This window comes from Barbus barbus (genome assembly GCF_936440315.1).
Source record: "Barbus barbus genome assembly, chromosome: 43".
In the NCBI taxonomy this organism is placed as follows: domain Eukaryota; kingdom Metazoa; phylum Chordata; class Actinopteri; order Cypriniformes; family Cyprinidae; genus Barbus; species Barbus barbus.
In genome coordinates, this window is record NC_136721.1 from 7,866,069 (window position 1) to 7,886,971 (window position 20,903).

The 20,903-nt window shown below is 38.0% G+C and overlaps 1 protein-coding gene across 3 annotated transcripts; it reads right to left on the reverse strand.

The window, feature by feature from the left end:
* pimreg (PICALM interacting mitotic regulator) lies at nt 1-20,067 on the reverse strand. Of its 3 annotated transcripts, XM_079404776.1 has the most exons (6): nt 19,959-20,050; nt 19,108-19,423; nt 18,690-18,997; nt 17,617-17,712; nt 16,764-16,795; nt 68-1,102 (listed from the first exon to the last, which is right to left on the reverse strand). In XM_079404776.1, the coding sequence occupies exons 2-5, from the start codon at nt 19,393-19,395 to the stop codon at nt 16,771-16,773; spliced, it is 717 nt and encodes a 238-aa protein (XP_079260902.1). In that variant the 5' UTR covers nt 19,396-19,423; nt 19,959-20,050; the 3' UTR covers nt 68-1,102; nt 16,764-16,770. The 3 variants fall into 3 exon arrangements, with proteins under 3 accessions (XP_079260900.1, XP_079260901.1, XP_079260902.1); XM_079404774.1 differs by lacking the exon at nt 16,764-16,795 and having other exon boundaries at nt 1-1,102; nt 19,959-20,067; XM_079404775.1 differs by lacking the exon at nt 16,764-16,795 and having other exon boundaries at nt 67-1,102; nt 19,108-19,403; nt 19,959-20,035.
* Between the last annotated feature and the right edge of the window lie 836 nt (nt 20,068-20,903).

The window sequence follows — 20,903 nt, forward strand, 5'->3', positions numbered from 1 at the left end:
GGGCAAAGTAACTCTTTAAAATTATTTATTGGTTATTATGGTGAAAAGTAATGAATCATTTAAATGTATCAAATATTCAACCGTTTTTATTAAGTATAAAAAAAAGCAAACAATTCTGCTGTTTTTTTTTTCTAAACAAATCACATGCATAATGCAAAGCAATATATGTAAACATTTCAACTTTGAAAAACTCAAATGCATGTAATAGTTTTGTAGACAATTTATCTTATTTGAATTCTCTTATTCTCCTTTGATAATGTTTACATATGGATCGTTATATTATAAGTACAATTGATGATTATAGTGTCTTAATATTTGCTTGGTGAATTTGTGAAAATGTCATACTTGGCATTTTATTCTCCCTTTACACAAATACTAACATCTTACAGTAAACTCCGTAAAGTACCAAAGTAGTAAAATACTGTTAAAAAACTTCAACCAAATTGGTTAGACATTTAGCAAACATAATAACATTAGTAACATCTCCTACGGTCAGTATCTATGTCAGTTTAGTGTGCAAAAAAAAAAAAAAAAAAGGAATATTGGTTCTTTTCCTTGATGAATAACATTAATTTTTCTAATTCCTTGACCTCTCCACATATGCATTTCAAATATGCTTATATTTGGTATTCACATTTTTTGGTGGTTTTTCACAGCAGAATTGCTAAATGCTTAAATTACATCAAGCACACTGAGCCATGAATGTGCATTAACTAAAATCATGCACATACATCTGATAATTAGCAGCTATAAATGCAAACTATTCCCAAATAGTGATACAGTATATTCAGTTGCCCTTTACTTTAAACACTTAAAAAGATACAGACGGATAGGAAAAGAGTCCATTGAAAATACTGGATAAGGCCTCTTCTGGCATATACTGAGAAACGAAAGACCACACACATTTAGTAGCATAATGAAAACAGGTGCCTCTTAAGAGGTTTTGCGGATGTTTGACAAGGCCACATCAGTCCAGCTGCTGACGGTCTGCTGGATGTGCTGGGTCTGTTTTCGGATGGAAGCCCTGTTCAGTCCTTTGGAAATGTTGCTCTTGGTGGAGCCCATGTTCATGACCGCTTTGTAGTGCTCCAAGGCCTGGACCCTACAGTCACATCACAATCAATGGTTATTTATTGAGTAAAGTACAAGAAGGTGCGTTTCTATATCCTATTCCCCATTAAATTTTTAAGTGTACTCTAGCTATTTGGTGCCTAATTAGAAACCATAAACAAATGCTTATAAAAAAAACAAAAAATTAAAATAAGTTAATTTGTGTATTTTAAATTTTACATATTCACATAACCAAAAATAAAGATGGCATAAAGACAAGGAATTGTTTAATTTGACCAACAGCTTTTAAAAGGGATAGTTCACCCAAAATACTCACATGAATAGCGGAAGATGGTGACGCAGAGGAGAAGAATTGTTGAATAAAGTCATTATTTTGTTTTCTTTTTGCAAAACAAGTATACTTTTCGTAAAATTAAGGATGAACCACTGAGGTCACATGGACCATTTTAACGATGTCAGTGAAATCACTATCTATGGAGGGTCAGAAAGTTCTCGGATTTCATCAAAATATCTTCATGTGTTCTGAAGATGAATGAATGTCTTTCGGGTTTGGAATGACATGGCGAGTAATTAATGACAATTTTCATTTTTGGGTGAACTATCCTTTTAAGTCCAAAGTTGTCATGCTAATACAGAGAAAAAGTTAGAAAAAGTTAGAAATTAGAAAGTTATCTTCACTGTAAAAAATAAACAGTAAACATAAAAACACAAAAAATAAGGCAACTTGACGCAGTAAGACTTGAGTTCTCTCAACAATAGTATTTAGCTTCACACTGGTGGTGGTTGAGGAGAGACCCCCCCACATGATTGTAAAGCGCTTTGGGTGTACAGCAATACACAAAGCGCTATATAAATGCATCATTCATTCATAGTTCTTCACAGTTAAGTTTAGCCAATGTACATTTGTTTGTTCATGCAATGCTGATTGTCTTATTTTGCAAACAGGAAATTGTCACAGCAACCAAAACGTTTGTCTTCGATATTGTAGAAATTGATGAACCTTAATGACAACTTAATCTTGTAAGTTGTTTTACAAGCAAAGACATTGTAGTCTACATATACACTTGTCATTGATATCTAAATCTTAAGAGTGGCTGAACATTCTCTAGGCCTCAAAACTAGACACACTAACCTCAAGAACGGTGACAACCAACATGTTAAAAAGATGAGCTCCTTACATCACAGTACAACAAATACCTAACAATGACAAAAAAACCAAACTAAAGTTTAAATTAAGTCAGCAAACAGCAAAACCATAATCCTATTACTGTAGCTGCATAATTTATTCATGCTGTAATGCATGCTGGGAACTCGGCCTTAAATCAACATGAAATTCTTTGTTCAGACAAGTGTTTGACTAGTTGGGACAACATTTGGGGCTGTCGAGGTGAAGGAATTTCCCTTGCGGTAATTTTGAGTGGCTCAACAGGTCATATTAAGAAACCAATGAAACTAAAGCCCGGCTCACACTAGGGCTGTATACCTTGGAGAACCTGGCGATACGATACATACCTCGATACACAGGTCACGATTCGATACGTACCTCGATACAGAGCTGTCTCGATACGATTTGATACAATGTGACACGATTCGATACGATTCAATAAAAATACATGGGCCAGAGCCAATTAGTTAATGCTGAACACATTTACTCAACAAACAGAACTCTGCATTTTTCTTCAATTTATTGAAGACAAAAGTGCAGGGCTTGACGCTTACCTATTCCCCAAGGAGCACATGTGCTCCTAAGTCAAAAAATTTAGGAGCGCATTAAAAACATTTAGGGGCGCAATGCAAATTTTTCTAATTAGGTGTTTTAGCTTAATAAGGGGATACAAAGAGACATTTACAAGCACCATTATTTAATTTATCAGAATACAGAAAGTACACAAGGTTTTTAAATAATTTTACTTCAGACACTATTTAATAGGCTAATTATGTAATTAGTTATAATCCTATTAAACTGTGTCGGTATAAAATTTTCAAAATAATCATTGAAGCTTTTGTCACGGTATATGTTTTTGTTTTTAAATCACAATATATAATTTCTAAGTGAAAAAAGTGTTGTCGTCCTAACAGGTTAAATAACTTTATTAAAGATAATTTACTAAAAGACTTTTATAAAAAATACATAAAAATATAAAGTAAACAAGTGTTTCAAGATTAGAGTGCAAAAGATTGTTCAAATGAACGAAAGAACAATAGGTAAGTAAGGTCCCATAACATTAGTTAAAGCAGGTTAACATTAACTAAAAATGTGCAATAGCTAATTGTTGCAGTAGTTAATATTCTTTGTTAATGTTGATTTAATAAAAAATACAACTATGTTAGTTAATGTTAGCTCCATTGAATTATATTAAAGCTATGGTCTACGATTTCAAAGATTGTTCATTATTAATAACCTCGTTTAGATGCTGGTTATGGTTCTACAGTACAATCCTAATAATATGAAGAGAAAAAAGAATGAAAAAAATCCATTCACTCTATTGGGTGTACACCCGCAGAGAAATTGACCAATGTAAGCTGTCCGGCCTAACTGCTCTCATCCAATCCCCTGCTCCACTCGCGTATCCACCCACCGCACCCCACCCCGCCCCCTCCTGCGACATGAAATTTTGCGCGAAAGTAGGCAGCATCAACTCAGCAATGGAGAAAAACCAACAAACAGACAGCAGCAAGCGGCCCCTGCTCGCCCCAACAGTCAAGGTTAGAAGAAAGAGAAAGTCAATTGAGGAAAGAGCAGAGATTAAAAAAAAATGTGAAGAACGCCGGACTCAAAGCCGAATCAATATAGTGTCCACCATTGCCCGTTGGAGGAAGCTTCAGAGAAACCTTGGACTTAAAACCGACGCTGACATGGCTGACTTTTTGTTGAGCAGGTAAGCATTTATTTATACTTTTATGGTGTGGTGTATTACATAAATAGCTTTTTATCAGTCTGACAACATGATCATGCTACCGGTCGGCATTGGAATGTTAGCCGACATCGCACATGGTACATCTCTGTTCCATGTTTACTCCTGCTTGACTGAGTGACGTTGTTCAGGTCGTTTCCCGGTGGGAGGGATCAGGTAGCACAGAGGGTAGGGGTGTGCGTGTGGAGGGGCGGGATGAGTTTTTTAAAAATTCTGGCTTTCTCGACTGATTTTCAACATCGTAGACTACAGCTTTAAGACAACTTTTGATTTTATAATGTATTATTAAAAGTTGAAATTAAGATAGCATTATTAATAAATGCAGTCATTGTTTTTTTCATGTTAACTAATGGAACTTGTGTTACTGAACAATAATAACGAATCAGTCGTTGATATATAGATAGGCCCACTGTTCTCTATTATAGATCAGTGGATGGGCCATGTTTAGGTTAGAAAAAATGTTTGAAAATAAATAGCTCATTAAGTCTTTAAGTAAGAATTATTTGAGGCTATTGTGAAGATTAAAGCGAATATAAATATCTAAATGACTGAGTGTGAAACATTATTTACACAGTTTTAGGAAAATAGCGCAGCTGATTTGTTTACTGGGTTACCGGGGTAACGGCAGCGCCCTCTAGTGGCGAATGTGCGTCATTCAGCGCGTCTTCACTTTAACTCGCTCCGCTTTTCTTCTCATCTGTGCTCATTTAAATTAAACCGTTGCCTTTTTAAAGTTCTAAAGTAATCATATGAGGCTGCATCGCAATTTTTCCATAAATAAACAGAATAAATTAATACGTTTGTTATAGGCTACTGTATAAGTTAGGCTGTTTTGTATTTTGTTTTGTATTCGCACTTGCGCTCCTAAATACATTTTCCAGTTCGCACACATCTATTTTTAGTCGCAAATGCGAGTGAAATGCTCGCACTGTCGAGCCCTGAAGTGCATTATAACAAAGTGCATTTTGCTTAAATATTTGCAACTTTAAGTGCTCTGATTAATTGTACACAAATTGTATTAATCTGGAAATTACCACAAGTCAACATTTAACTTTCCAAGGGTACAGTCTGAGCTCACACAAGCACAAAATCTTCTTCTTATTATTCTTAACTTCTTATTAAATCTTCTTATAATTCTTTTTTGTGACACCATGTACTGCCATAACATATTTCACTATGAAATCACTTAAATGCTACATCTTGCTTTAACATTTTCCATGAGTTTTTTGAAACTCGCGAGCGCCGCTGCGCCCCCTAATGGCTGGGCGGAATATCGATACTAAGGGCTAGAATATCGATACTGTATCTTTTTTTATTATATCGGTATGTATCTAAGAATCGATATTTTGAGCACACCCCTAGCTCACACTGTGCGATTTTGGCCACGATTTGGTCGTCTGAGACAAATTTTGAAAATCCTAAAATATTCCTATAATCCTAGGCTAAAATCGGTTGTCTAGATCGCTGGTTTGACATGTTCACCGACAGCCGATTAATGGCCGTTGCGATCAATTTTTTCCTCCGATTAAATTCTGGCAGTGTCAGAAGATTTCGGACACTTTCCTGCAGTGTGACATCTCCTACGACGACCGTCAAACCAAGAACCAATAGGAGCACTGAACTTGACGCAATTAGCGCGACAACTTCAAACCAATCATTATTTGTAAAAACTAGGTACAAAGTAAAGTTTACTTAAAGTTTATTTATTAAGGGGCATGATGTTTAAACTCGAATAACAAAATGACCTGAAGTTCGCTCTGTAGAACTGGAAGTCCATAAAGTCCTCTTTTGCCCAGCCATGACTTGCTCCACACACGTCGTCTTTTTTTTTTTTTTTTTTTAAACATCAAGGCATGTAATTAATAAAACTAACGCTACACGTTGCTGTTGTTTGCTAGCTACCATTATAGCTAGAGAACGCGGGTCACGCGTATTGATGATGTAAAACTCCGGACAAGTCTTCTTGGCTATATCCGAAATCGCCCCCTATACCGGTCACGAACAGGCTAGGAGACACGGAGGAGTAAAGTCAATACAAGGGTTTATTGGAATTGGTGCAAGGGTGAATGCTGAGTGGAGGAGCGGGGACAGGATCCAGGAAGGGAAGTCGGCGGTGCGCACTGCCGTGGGGAGGATCAGGACTAGGGAGTTCCAGGAGCGGTGGAGATCAGGAGTTCTGCAGGTAAGCAACACAAGGTTAGTAGTCTGGCTAGGTTCGGGTAGTGAACGGTAGACCGGACGAGGAAGGAGTGCTGGCGGTGAGTGGATATAGTGCTGTTAATTAGCAGGTGACAGGTGCGGGAAATCAGTACACAGGTGATTGAGATCTGGGTAACGAGGGTGCAGGTGACTAGTGAATGAGGGTATTGTCAGAGAATCACATTCCCTACATTAGTCCACTCATATAGTTCACTTGAAGGAGTGAATGAAAACGAGTGAATGAAAACGAGTGAGTGAATTCGGACACCAAGTGGACCGGAAGGACTTTTGCATAGTTTGCTTCCTGTTAAATAATAATTTGATACGTGCAGCTCCAATAGTAAGATTGAAGGATTTATCTAGAACTCAGTCAGGGAAATTATGCATAAACCCTAAGTCAATTTACAATTAATTTGTACCTGTGTTGTATTACGCCGTGGACGAGGGCTTCTAAAATTAATGGATGGATGATTCAGCTGTGGGCGCCATCTTCTGGTGAGACGCGGGAATTCATTCGTCGCGCGACTCTCTCAGTGCATTCTGGGGATTCTCTAGCCGTTGAGTGTACATCGCTTGTACACTCGTTTTTGCGGTGCATTGTGGGATTGAATTAGTGCACTCGAGAACATCCACTATGGTTTCGAACACCACTTAAAATGGCTGTCCCCTCAAATAGTGCACTATTTGAGGGTATAGGGGGCGATTTCGGATACAGCCCTTGAGTGCGTCCGTTTTTGTCGCATCTTGACTGTCGTACAGTCTGACATTAAGGCCCCGTCCACACGAAGACGGGTTTCTCTGTATACGCATACATTTTTTACCGTATAGGCGTTTCATCCACACAAAACCGGCGTTTTCGAAGAGTGAAACCGATCATTTTTGAAACCGGGTCCCAGGGTGGATAAATTTGAAAACGCCGGTTTCGTGTTGACGGCGAATCCGTATATTTTCTGAAACGATGACGTCATCAGCCCATGTCTCGCCCCTAATCAGACACCGCTACGTCACATAACAGCGACAACAACAACAACGTCAGACTACGTGCCTGTGTTTGTGCTGCAGAACCTACTGAGCCCATTAGTTTTATTAAAGCAAAATCTTCTGCTTTGTGTGTTAGTTTATATTCAGCGCACATGGTCCAAGTCTTCTGTTTTTTTGTGTATCTGTGGCAGAATTACAGCGCCACATATTGGTCTATTGATGTGTACTACATCGTTTTCAGTGATTCCGTGTGGACGCAGATATTTCCTGAGACGACTCCGTGTTTACGGAATTTGAGGCAAAAAAAAAAGAAACCCGTCTTCGTGTGGACGTAGCCTAAGACAACTCAGTCCTACAGTCTGACATGGGGATCATGTTCGTACAGTGTGACAAGCAACAATCGCAAGAGACTATTTAAAAAAAAAAAAAAAAGCACAGTGTGAGCCTGGCTTAAAATCGCGTTGAAACAGGAAGTGAAGTAAACAAAAGAGAATGACAAAATAACAGTCCACATAAAACAAACCTGACAATAAAATCATTAGTCTATTGTTAGCCTATATAACAGTTAATTCTGATCTTCGAGTCTGACTGACAAGATACTTTTTCTGTTGATATTTCACCTGCGAGTTCTAGACGGGCTGTCAGTCAGTGCAGCTTCGTTGTTGCACCACAAGGTGGCATCAAGAGACTGTCTTTGAGTGAGTCTTTAAACCATTCATTCAACTACATGTTCAAAAACGCCGATTCATTCAAAGAGAGATGTAATGAAACACGCTGTTGAAATAATTTTAACTTTGAGCGCCATTTTTAAAAGCTCAGCTGACCAGCAATGCGTCGATACTAAGACAGATTTCGCTTTCCTTGGACATGACAACCTGTTTTCACAAATATACATGACTCAGCCTGAAGGACAGACAAAGGTAATCGCACTCGATCAGTTGAGCTTGCTCTCATTCGCTGTCTGTTTAGGCTTGTTAAGTGCAAATTAACTGAGCCCCTGTACAAATCAGCATGGTACACATTGTTATCATTACTAATATTCAGTACACATGCACGAAGTGTAAAACGAGAAGGGCGTAACCTTAAGAAAAAGAAAGCACTGAAATATCGCGGTTGCTGCTGTTATGCTCGTCAATAGCGCGACAACCCTACTGACAAGGGTTTTTATGTAGTTATTAATTAAACTGGAATTGCATGCATCTCTTAATCTCCTCACACAAGCACTAGTCAACACTACGTCCCTCTGTAGTCTTCAGTAGTTTGTTGTTGGTCTCGTTCGGTCCCCTCCGTTTCTTTTCCCGACTGTGGCAGTGACTAACCCGGTCCCAAATCGAACCCTACGCCCTTGCGGTCTTCCTCCGAGTCCACATTTTCATGACATAATGCCACTTTGACAGCCCAGTTCAAGTCTGATGCATAGCTTGCCTCATTATGGACTTGCCAGAAGTGTGCATCGTGGGTTGATAGCAGCCACAAAGAGTATACTCGCAAACACCCTTAGATTCAAGATTTTTATGTCACATACACAGAGAGCTAAACGCGCTGCAACTTCAGAAAACGCATGCAAATAGAAGCACAAAGCAAATTAAGAAAACATCAGTTTGACGGCACATATGCTCCAAATGCTCATAACACAAAAAGAAACACGCAATTATGAGCCAAGTTCCGTATCATTTACAAAATATTATTACTTGCCTATAAGGCCCTAAATGGTTTAGCTCCTGTGTACCCAACTTGTCTTCTACCACACTACAATCCAACCCGCTCCCTAAGATCGCAAAACTCTGGACTTTTGGTAGTACCTAGGATAGCAAAGTCCACTAAAGGAGGTAGAGCTTTTTCACATTTGGCTCCTAAACTCTGGAATAGCCTTCCTGATAACGTTCGGTGTTCAGACACACTCTCTCTGTTTAACCCTCTGGGGCCCGCCGTATCGCCGGCGATACGAACTCGGTTTTTTTACGATAAGTGCAAAAGACACTAAAAGTACTCTGTTGATTTTGGTCACACAAATAAGTGTTATACATCAATCGAAACTGTTAAGTGTCTACTTTTTTTTGAGTACACTCACGATTACAACAAAACTTTGTGGTTTTGGAAAAAAAAAGAAAACCAACAGGATGCGCTCTCTGTCTTCTCCGTCTCCGCGATATGTTTATAGTAACGGGTCACTAAAATGAAGTGTAACTCAGCGAATACTCAACACAGAAACATGAGAGTTATATCTATAGAAAGCCTGAAGTGTCTGCTTTCAAATGAAGTAAGTGTTATCGAAAACAAATGTTCTGTGATAAAGTAATCAGTATGAAACCGACACCATGTTCAGTCTGTCCAGTCTAACTCATTATTTCTAATGAGATCCCGCCCCCTCGTGTTCACATTCAAATAACCACGTGACGCGCGCGCGCGCTTGGAGACGCCCAACAACAAACAGTCACGAGACTCTGTTGCTGCTCGTTTCTGGAAGGAGACGCGCTGAGTAAAGGCTGGATTTACCTCAGAAGAAGTGCAAGACTTCATACAGAAGATCGATCTGAGTAAGTAAATGCTTCTTTTTTGCATTAGTTAGCGTGTTATTGTGACAAACTTGAACGCGTTTAGTTAGGTTTTTCCCAACCGACAACATGATGAATGCTACGCATCTAAGAATGAATATTTGAATATTTAATGTTCACAAATAGATTTAATAGCGTGCTAAACAATAACAATTAGTTTCTCAGATATAAAATATCCTTTTTTATGGTACAAAGTACATGCTTTTGTGGTTCACAGCATACTTGAGTCTAGTGCTGCAGAATCATAACAGCTAACGTTACTATAAAATCATGCATACTAGACTATATGACTACAAAATCATAGTTGTTTTTTCCCAAACTGTAATTCCACACTACAGTGTTTGAATATGATGGACAATTTATTGTATTTAAATTTCTTATGGCAGGATGATGTTTTAATGCTCTATATAAAACAATAAAAGTAATATGAGAGTACATTGTAACATGATGAATGCTACGAGTCTAAGTATGTTTACAACATGTTTATTATTAATAGCCTACTCTGTTCAAAATAGATTATAATAGCATGCTAAACAATAATAGTTTCTCCGATATAAAATATAATTTTTTATAGTACAAAGTGCATCCTTTTGTGGTTCACATCACAGCATACTTGAGTCTAGTGCTGCAGAATCATAACAGCTGCTATAAAATCATGCATACTAGGCTATATGACTACACAATCATAGTTGTTTTTTCCCCAAACTGTTGTTTTCATGCTCTATATAAAACAATAAAAGTAATATGAGAGTACATTGTAACATGATGAATACTACGAGTCTGTTTAGAACATGTTTATTATTAATTGCCTACTCTGTTCAAAATTAGATTTTAATAACATACTAAACAATAATAATTAGTTTCTCAGATAGTAAATGTCTTTTTTTGTGTATGATAGTACAAAGCATGCATGAGTCTATGCTCACAAATGTTTTTTTTTTTGGTTGTTTGTATTTTTTTGGATCAGGTACCTGAACCACAGATGAATCCTGATGACTTTCTTCAAGATGTTTTCCTCTGAGAGCGCCGTACCAACATCAGATGGTCAACTACACTGATATTCTATGGTAAAACAAGATCCTTGGCTACTGATTGTGTTTTTTTCTTCTTGAATCCATGGAAATAAGTAAATATCAGGTATTTGTTTCACTTGTTGAACAGAATCTGTTACAGGAATGACTCAAAGTCTGTTCACATCTCTGTGGTTAGATCAGTGTGCACAATAATGTGTCTTTGACCTTCATTATGTATGTTTTGATTATACTGTGTTGTAAATAAAATACAAATCATTTAAAAAACCCATTTTTTCAGTCTCCTCACACTCTCTGTCTTACCTGTCTCAGTCACAGTCACACTGATGGGCCATTAGCAGCTTTAGGGGAGGGCCCTTTGTCTCTCAGGTGAGAACCACTTAATATTCAAGACCATTTCCACTCCCTCGCATATTGGCTTTAGATCACAAAACATGTCTTTAAAAATTTAAATCAATATATTGTTTTCTGTGAATGAGTAAGCAGAATGATTTTCACATAATTGTGAAGTAAATATTCTAGCCTACAAGACTGATTACTCAAAAGTCTTATTCAGGACGATTTAGTGTGGCTTTTATGGCCTTATTTCAGCTACATTATTTTCCCCAAAACTTACTAACCACGCATAATGTTTTTTTTCTAAGAAATGCAGACATGTACATCCATCTTGGTCACATATTATTGTAGCACAGTTTGTGCTGAATACAAAAAAAAATTACATGTTGGTCAATAGTATGATTTAAGAAGCTGAAATAAGCACAAATATCAGGGCATGTCAACACATCTCAAGGGCCCCAAAATGACCTCAGACCCCAGAGGGTTAAATGTAGATTAAAGACATCTTTTGCCAAGCATTCACATAATGCATTTTATAATATTGTACTGCAGTTATATCTGATCAAATGTACATTATTATTATTATTATTATTATTCAGCTTGGGTTGAACAAATCATTTTTGCTTAGATGGAGCAGCAGCTACGATAATTATGTCTCTATTTGTTTCTCTGTTTCTGCCACGGAATTAACATCCCATGGTAACTAGGAATTACAGAAGCTTCAGTCTGGATCCAACCCTTAAATGATCCAAGATGACCGAACACCTGAGAAAAGATTATGCCAACCCCTCAGAGGACCTCAGAGGATGCCAAAGCTCAGACAACATACAGAATTACCAAATTTTGCCATAAGTTAAATGTATTAAGGTTCTGCAATATAAATATATTGTGGAAACTTAATTTCCTGTAGAGCTGCTTTGCAACTATTTGTATCGTAAAAAGCGCTATACAAGTAAACTTGAACAATTATCGTGGACCACATTAAAATTACCCCAACAAAATAAATTAACCATGTGGGTTTGTTTTTTGCTATATTGATCACAGTTGTACAAATACCATGGGTAAACGATGGTTAGTGTAGCAAATCCATGGTTAATTTGTGCATGGCCACCATGGTTTAACTATAATAACCTTTTTTTTTTATAATAAATGTATTAATTTTAATAGTAAAACCATAGGCTGTTATTTTTTTGTAAGGAAAGCTGTAAAATAAGTTAGCCAGCTTTCACAACCTTTCAGTTACAATATTTCTTCAGCTTATTTAGGCTAATATATAAAAAAAGGAATCATATGATCAGGATGTTAATATAAACATTGATAAATATATACCAGTCATGTTCGTCACTTTGTGGTTTCATTAAACATTTCTGAGGTAGTTTGCGCCTATTTGCACCACATTTCTGTTTTGCAACGTGCGTATTTATTTGCGTTGAGCATTTGCAGCGTATGTGTTGTCAAACTGATGAATAGGTTTTCTTAATTGGCAGGTGTTCTTTCATTTGCAGCATGAGCTCTCTCGGCCAGTGATATAGAATATATAACGGCAGTGAAATGTAAATCAGGTTCGCGCCATAGTCTGTGCAGTTATTTATAAGGTATAACAAAAGAAGAAAAAAAAAAAAAAAGGAAAGAAGCCTGAAAGTACAGGACAGTATTAATAGACTTAAATACTCAGATGAACAGGTATGTACAAGAAAAATGTGCAAAGGTATGTACAGGTTGTTTGCAAAAGTGATGTGTGCAGTGAGTGTAATGCAAAATAAAGGGATAGTTCAGCCAAAAGAAAATTCCGTCATCATTTGGGCCCAATCCAATTCTATTGTATACCCCTTCTCCTTGAAATGGTGTCGAGGGGTAGGGGTGAAAATATTCCCCTAAGAAATGGGACACCATTAATATATCGTTACACCATTCTATATTAACAGAGCCTTATTCTATATTAATGTGCTGCTTATTGACACACACACACACAGACACGAGCAAAGAAACTTGCTCGGGCAGCCATGTTGCTGGTTTATGCCGAGATAATTCTCATACCCCTTCATTTGAAGTTTGGTCCCGAAAAATCTTTGAACGGCTATCTGGTCTTTACCCCTAGCCCTACCCCTCGAACCAAGAGAATTGAGACACCCCTACCCCTTCATGTGAACGCACAAAACAGAGGGGTAGGGATAAGTGTAGGGGTAAGGGGTAGAAATGAGATTGAGCCTTACTCACCATCAAGTTGTTCCAAACCTGTATGAGTTTCTTTCTTCTGTTGAGCACAACAGAAGATATTTAAAAAATGTTGATAATCAGTAGTTGTCGGTAGCCATTGACTTCCATAGTATGGAGAAAAAAAAAAAAAGGAGGTGAGTTCTTCTGACGTCAGCGAGTTCACGGATGTAGCATTAAGCTTTGTAAACACGCCAACTGAGCAAGCTACAGAAACAATAACTAGAAGGACATTCTCCAATCAGAAACCGTGGGTGGACAGTACAATCCATGCTGCGGTTAACACACGCACTGCCGCTTACAATGAGGCTCTTCTGACTGGGAATATGAGCGAGAACAAAGCATCGTGCTATGCTCTCCGACGCGCAGTAAGAGCCGCCGCCAAACACAGATACAGAGAGAGAGAATTGAGTCTCATTTCCAGCTCAATGACTCTCGACGCATGTGGCAGGGACTGAGGACCATCTGTGCCTTTGGAAACAAATCCTCCACTGAGGTAAGAGCAGATCCGTTGCTGGCCGACGAGTTAATCTTCTACGGCCGCTTCGATTGCGGTTCGGAGGGCGCTAAAGAAAGTGAACGTCAGGAAAGCAGCCGGACCTGATGGGATAACCGGCCGTGTTCTGAGGTCCTGCGCCGATCAGCTCGCTGGTTTGTTCACTTCCATCTTTAATGAGTCCCTTGCAACCTCCATGGTTCCCACCGCATTCAAAAAAATCTGTCATTATCCCTATGCCTAAGAACAATAAACCCTCTTGCCTGAATGACTATCGCCCAGTTGCCCTCACATCTATAGTCATGAAGGTTTTTGAGAGACTTGTAAAGAACCACATCTGCTCCTCCATACCTGATACTTTGGACCCTCTTCAGTTTGCCTGTCGCCCAAACAGATATACGGACGATGCCATCTCTTACGTCCTCCACTCTTCCCTCACACACTTGGACAGCAACAATGGGAATTATGTAAGGCTGCCATTCATTGACTATAGCTCCGCTTTCAACACTATAGTCCCCATCAAGCTGGCTTCTAAACTCATAGACCTCGGCCTAAACCCCTCACTCTGTGACTGGATTCAAGACTTCCTCACCGGCAGACCTCAAGTGGTGAAAGTTGGCCAGTTCACCTCAAACTCCATCACCCTGAACGTAGGAGCCCCACAGGGCTGTGTCCTGAGTCCCCTGCTCTACTCTCTCTACACGCATGACTGCGTGTCCTCTCACAGCTCCACATCTATGGTCAAATTCGCTGATGATACTGTGGTTCTGGGCCTCATCTCCAACAACGATGAGACCGCATACTTGGATGAGGTAGAGAGAGAGACTCACATCATGGTGCCAGGACAACTGTCTCTCTCTGAATGTGAGCAAAACTAAAGAGGTGATCATGGACTTTAAGAAGAGACAGCAGCAGCCCTACACTCCTCTTATGATCAGTGGGACCCCTGTGGAGAGGGTGAGTAGCTTCAAGTACCTTGGTGTAAACATCTCTGAGAACCTGACTTGGACTACACACATCCAAACACAGGTTAAGAAAGCCAGGCAAAGACTGCACCATCTGCGACAACGGAGGAAATTCAGGGTCTCACCAGCAATCCTGAAAACTTTCTATTCAGGGACCATAGAAAGTGTATTGACTCAGTGCATCTCAGTGTGGTATGGAAACGGCTCCAATCAGGACTGCAAAACACTACAGAGAGTTGTGCGCTTAGCTGAGCGCATCTCAGGGTCTGCTCTCCCCTCCATGCAGGACATCTACCTCAAACGCTGCAAAAGTAGAGCTGTTAAAATCATCAAGGACTCAAATCACCCTGGTAACCATCTATTCACTTTGCTTCCGTCTGGTAAGCGCTTCCGTAGCCTGATGGCAAAGACTGAGAGACTTAGAAGGAGCTTCTTCCCCCAGGCCATCAGGCTCCTAAACTAACTTTGTGTCATAACATCACATGACTCCATGTAAATATCACCATATCAATAAGCCATTCAGAATTTGTTCTACCTCATATTGCTGCTATTTAAATACCCTGTACAACTTTTTGCACATTCCTCTTATTACTAACCAAGTCAACAACATACTGACCTGCACATTTATATTTATATTTTTCATCTTTTATTTTATTTTTTTCTACTTTTCTTTTTCTTAATATTTGTATACTTTATAATTGCACTGTCCTTGGAGCGGACCTGACCTACATTTAACTGCAGGTTATACTCTGTATAATTGTGTATGTGACATAATCTTGAATCTTGAAAAGAAATGATATAAAAGTCAACGGCTACTGTAAACTGTTTGGTTACAAACATTAGAAATTACAGAATTTGTATTTTTGGGTAAACTATCCTTGTATAGACCAAAAAACAATTGGGACTCCCTACAGTCTTATGGACTTAACGGACATACACACGTGGCTGCCATTATAAGACTGCAAGACCATAAGTGCACATGAAGTGAGCCATTTGGGACAGGGCCTGTGAAACGACCTGGGTCAGTGTTCCCACCTTGTGGACAAACAAATTAGTGCAAAACAAATTTAAAAATTTCATGTGTACTGTGCAGATTATGAAATTTGTGTCATGCACACTGTGCGCATACCCTAGCTTATGCATAAGAAAGTAGGCCAAGTAGTATACTTTGAAAAAAAAAAAAAAAAAAAAAAAATAGTTTTGGAGCACATTGCGAGTGCAATTCACTCAAACGTATCACTGTTGTAATTACAGAGGATAACTGTACGTGTTCATTTATTTATTTCATACCCGCTTATCAAACTCACATAATCCTTTGGAATTAAAGTATCAATCAATTTACTAGACACATACAGCATGTGTAAAAAACAAAATATATCTTGGGCTTTAGCCTATGAGCTTACTGCTAACGGACTACAAAAATAAATCATGATAACTTTCTGATCGGACATGGAGGAAGGGAAAAGGGATCTTATACGACAACATGACTAAAGAGAAAAGAAAAAAAAAAAAAAAAAAAACTTATGAACAGTTCTTTACATAAGTGCAAGACAGGTCAGACTTAGTGGTGTATATATAACAAGCAAAAGTGCTGTGATCAGCATAAATTTTATTATATGGAAAAGAGCATCTTCGACATTTGAACAATAATACCTTTTGTGTTATACAGGAAAAACCGAACCACAATATAGAAGCAAAAGAATTGTAAAAAGAAAAAGGGAGAAAAATAGTCAAACAAGCAGTAGCCATTGTAAATCGAGTTAGTTCTTGATATTAGAAAGTAATGCTCCTTAAGTATTTGGTGTAGGTTAATAACCAAAACATGCAATACAAATAAGCTTTAGTGTGGCACTGACTGCATCAGATCCAGTGAGCTACAGTAAATTTACTAGCTTGGACACGGTCACAAAATGGAATAAATATTGCATTTTGCACACAATTATTAATTTATAAAAAAAAAAAAAAAAAACACCTTCAGAAAGATACTTAAAAACATTTACCTTGGCTTTACTCCATAAGACACTCCCTGAATCTGTCGTTTGCAGAATAGGAGAAAAATTATAAAATTGACTTCATTCTGAAAGATGTCACAAGTCAAGATGACTAAGCTTTTTTTTTTTTTTTTAATTTCAGTTGCTGACTGCAATACAATTGATTTCAATCAGCCCTAAAATTATCTTGTCCCATTTAGCTGGACTGATTAAGAGTGGCTTCCCACCAAGGAATGAGAGTTGAGCCATTTGAAAATCTTGGCGGGAGGAAAGTTATGTGTGGAATTCAAAGGGGGGTGGGAACGGGGTCCCTCAGATAAGGAGGAAAGGCTAGAAGATATTAACAGTAACACAGCATAATAAAACCATCTCATCTTAGAGAACAAAACGGCTTCAAAACCAGTGTCTTAAAGACAGAATCCTTAGAATTAAACAATTAAATCACATTGCTGCCCTATCAAGACCAGTTGGGTGGTGATCAGTTCTTCCACTATTTTCATTTATACAACAATTCCCAAAAGCAAACTCCTTTAACTGCAATAAAGGACATCTTATTCAATTTTAATAAGTGCTATATGAAGGCTTTTTAAGGAGGGTTCAGTACAGAGCAGCTGCTGTATATTCATCCGTTGGCCGGGGGGGGAATAATAAAATAAAAAAGGAGGCCCACAATCCCAAACAGGAAACGGCCAAATATTAGAAGCAGGAACTAAAACCATATTATGCCCGAGTGAGCACAACATTTCACCCCATCTCACAAAATGACAGAAATAAAGCTAATAAAATGTAAAGATTAAAACAAACAGTGAGGTAATTCTTTTTTTACAGAATGAGAATTGAATTGGTCTTCTGTTGTACTCACCGATCATCTTTCCCAATCGCATCATCAAAGGCTTGAGAGAGACGCTTCAGCCTCCGGAGGCCTCTGGATACACAATCCAGATCCTCATCAAACCGCCTGTCACAGGATAGAGAGGACCATTATGTGATAACATATGTTGTGTTCCTATCTGCAGCACTTCTCATCCCTAATGTTTTGTGGCGTTTAGGTTATCTATATGCTAATGTACTTCAAAGATGGATAATTTAAAATCTACAGTCATGAGATATGTTTGGAATGAAATACAAGTATACTACTTATACTGAATACTACACAGTATAGGGAAGGATAGGCAGAAATATTAATTCTGTTAGTTAAATATCTATTCGTTAAGTGAGTGTTTGATAATATCCAGCTTGGAGTTATAGTTACCCAAATAAAAACATTTTCATTACTTAAAATAAATGTTAACTGAAATACAATGTAAAATATGTTTTTATTTCAACTAGTTAATTTAGTTGTGCGAAAATAACTAAAACAAACAAACAAAAAAAATTAGAAACTAGACATTTAAAAAAAAAAAAAAAACATTAATTCAAAATATTAATAAAAACTATAATAGTATCTCAATGATACTAATAACACTGAATATCATAAAAATCTTTAATCTAGTGTAAATGTCAAATTATTATTTTTTTTTACAGAATTGTGGGATCCCGTGTTCTACACGGTGTTGTCATTATACTGCATATTTCGGCAAATACAGTCAATCATCTGGGTATTTCATGCATGCAGAAATTTGAATATTGTGCACTGTAAACAATATTGCAGTAACAGTTTAAGTAATGCGGTATATGTCTTTCTGAACATAGTCACTCTTTTCTGGGGGGGAAAAATAGATGACAAAAGACATTGATGACTCATCCTGCACTACACCGTTTCACCCAATTTTTTAAATGTTCTCTAGAATGTGAAAGTCCTTTCCCCTAATATACTGGATGCAAGTAGCAAATCACAAGTGAAAAAAAAAAAGGTTGATCCCTTCTAAACCAAACTTCCTGTCACAAAGAAATGTCACTACTAAGAACAAAAATGTTGTCGCTGAGCAGTCTCACCTCCGGCTATTCATTGTGTTGGGTGATGCAAAAGGGCTTCTGAGTGCAGCCATTCGCACCAGCTGCCTCCTGGTGCCCGTGGTCTTCACAGTCCTAACGGCAAAGTCACTGGCTTCTGGGGTACAGCCCCCTCGAGGAGTCTGCTTACTGGTTGACCTTGGAGCTCGCCTGGGGGTGATGGTAGTATGAGCAGCATATCGTTTTGGGGTTTGTGATGTCCCAATGCAATCACATTCCTCACCATCTGACGTTCTACCAGGGGTCATGACTAGACACTCCTGACGTGACTGTCTGCTCCTTTGAAACCTCTGATTAGAAGATAAAAATATATATTTTTAAAACACCTGTCTTACATGAATAACTACAACAGTTGATTGAATGAATCTGCATTCATAGATTCAAAGAAAACGAAGCACACCTGATAGACGCTTCCAATGGAGTTTTTGGCACCGCGGGTCATTTTGTGGACAGCACTAGTCTTTTGGTTCATCTGTAGTGACTCCCATGTGGGGGTCTCAGAGATGTTCACGTTGGATTGCACTGGTTTCAAGGGCAGCCGCTTGCGCAGAGACATCCTCAGTGAGTTCAGCGAGCTGGAGGAGCGCATCTTCTTAAACTGCTGTGCCGCTTCGGGAGAGCTGTCAGGTTCGGACTCATCGAGGACTGCATGTGACCTCCAGACCCCGCTCACAATTGTGGATGTCATAATGAGATCTTAGAGAGATGAAAATAGTCTGTTTGCGCAAAAAAAAAAAAAAAAAAAAGTTTACAAATACTGAACTGTAAAAAGCACATGTTTTTAATTTGTATTTATAAAGTTCATTTTCGCAGGATTTTCAGTAACGTTGCATGTAATTTTATGTTAAATCGAACATAATTTTTCACTCTATACAAGTTTTTACTGTAAACATTTTTCTGTTAAAAGTATATTAGAATGGTCACTTAAGTTTTTTTCCATGACTGTGGCAACCCTGCACTGTTTAATGTGAAGTGCTTCCCCTCAGTTTGAAATGATAAACGAACTCATAAAAATCCGAAAATCTTTAAATATGTAAAAGAAAAAAGGAAACAACAACAACAACAAAAAAAAAACCTAAACATAACTCCAATATGTTTACGCTGAGCAGAGTTTAGAGCACAAGCACAATGATCATCTGAAAAGTTTCGTTAACTCAATGCAAAACCGTGCAATAAAGAATCCACAAAATGATCTAGAACGTGAAATTACATTTACTATTACATTTCATCGACTTTAAAATTGAAACTTACCGTTGTTTTTCCACACCGCAGAGTCTGATGAAATCGGACTATCCTTTGTTTTGTTTCTTGTGGCTGTTTGAATTTGGTGGACCGCTCCCTGTGGAAGAAAGACTCGCCCACTGTGTCCCGTTTCCCCACTGCTGATTGGCCGAACGTGCCGTTGCGTCGCATTCGAAATGTGAAGTAACGCGCGGTTCTTTGTTTTGGAACGCTTCGCTTGCATCTAATAAACTCTTTTCATAGAGCCCAATTTTAACTGTTAATTCCAGAAATACCAAAGCTTATTATTAATACACTAACTAGGAGTCCTCTAAAATGTTTAATATGCCCAAAACACTTCCAAAACTGTGATTTATTTATTTTTGACGTTCTAAATCAGGTTTCCTCAAATCTTGCCCTTGAGGAGCAATGCTCTGCAGAATTAAGCTCCAACCCTGATCAAACTCACCTACCTGTTATTTTCTAATGATCCTGTTATTGATTAGCATTGATTAATCGTGTGTTTGATTAGGTTTAGAGCCAGGGGCGTAGTTTGTGGGGTGGGGGAGATTTATTAGATTTATTATCTTATTATAACAAATGCTACAGTTAAGAACTATGGTACTTTTTCATAAGAGCAAGTACAAGTCAGAATCGAGAGCCAATGGGTTCTAATGATGAGTGATGGAGAAACCTTCAGATATTCCAATGTTGGCACAGATTAAATCATTAACAGCCTGATGAACTGTTAAGGAGTAAGAAATAAACAATATCAATAAAAGAAAACGTTAAGTTAGGTTGACTTCCCATGGCATGTTGAATTAGAACATTATGTCAAACTATAGCCTAAGTGTCTAAATAATATAAAATATATTATATCCTATGTAAACAAGTATTTGTTAACAAGCTTATTACTTTATTGCAGTTACGCAATCAACCAACTTTGCATGTGAGGTGGATAGCACAAAAGACCAT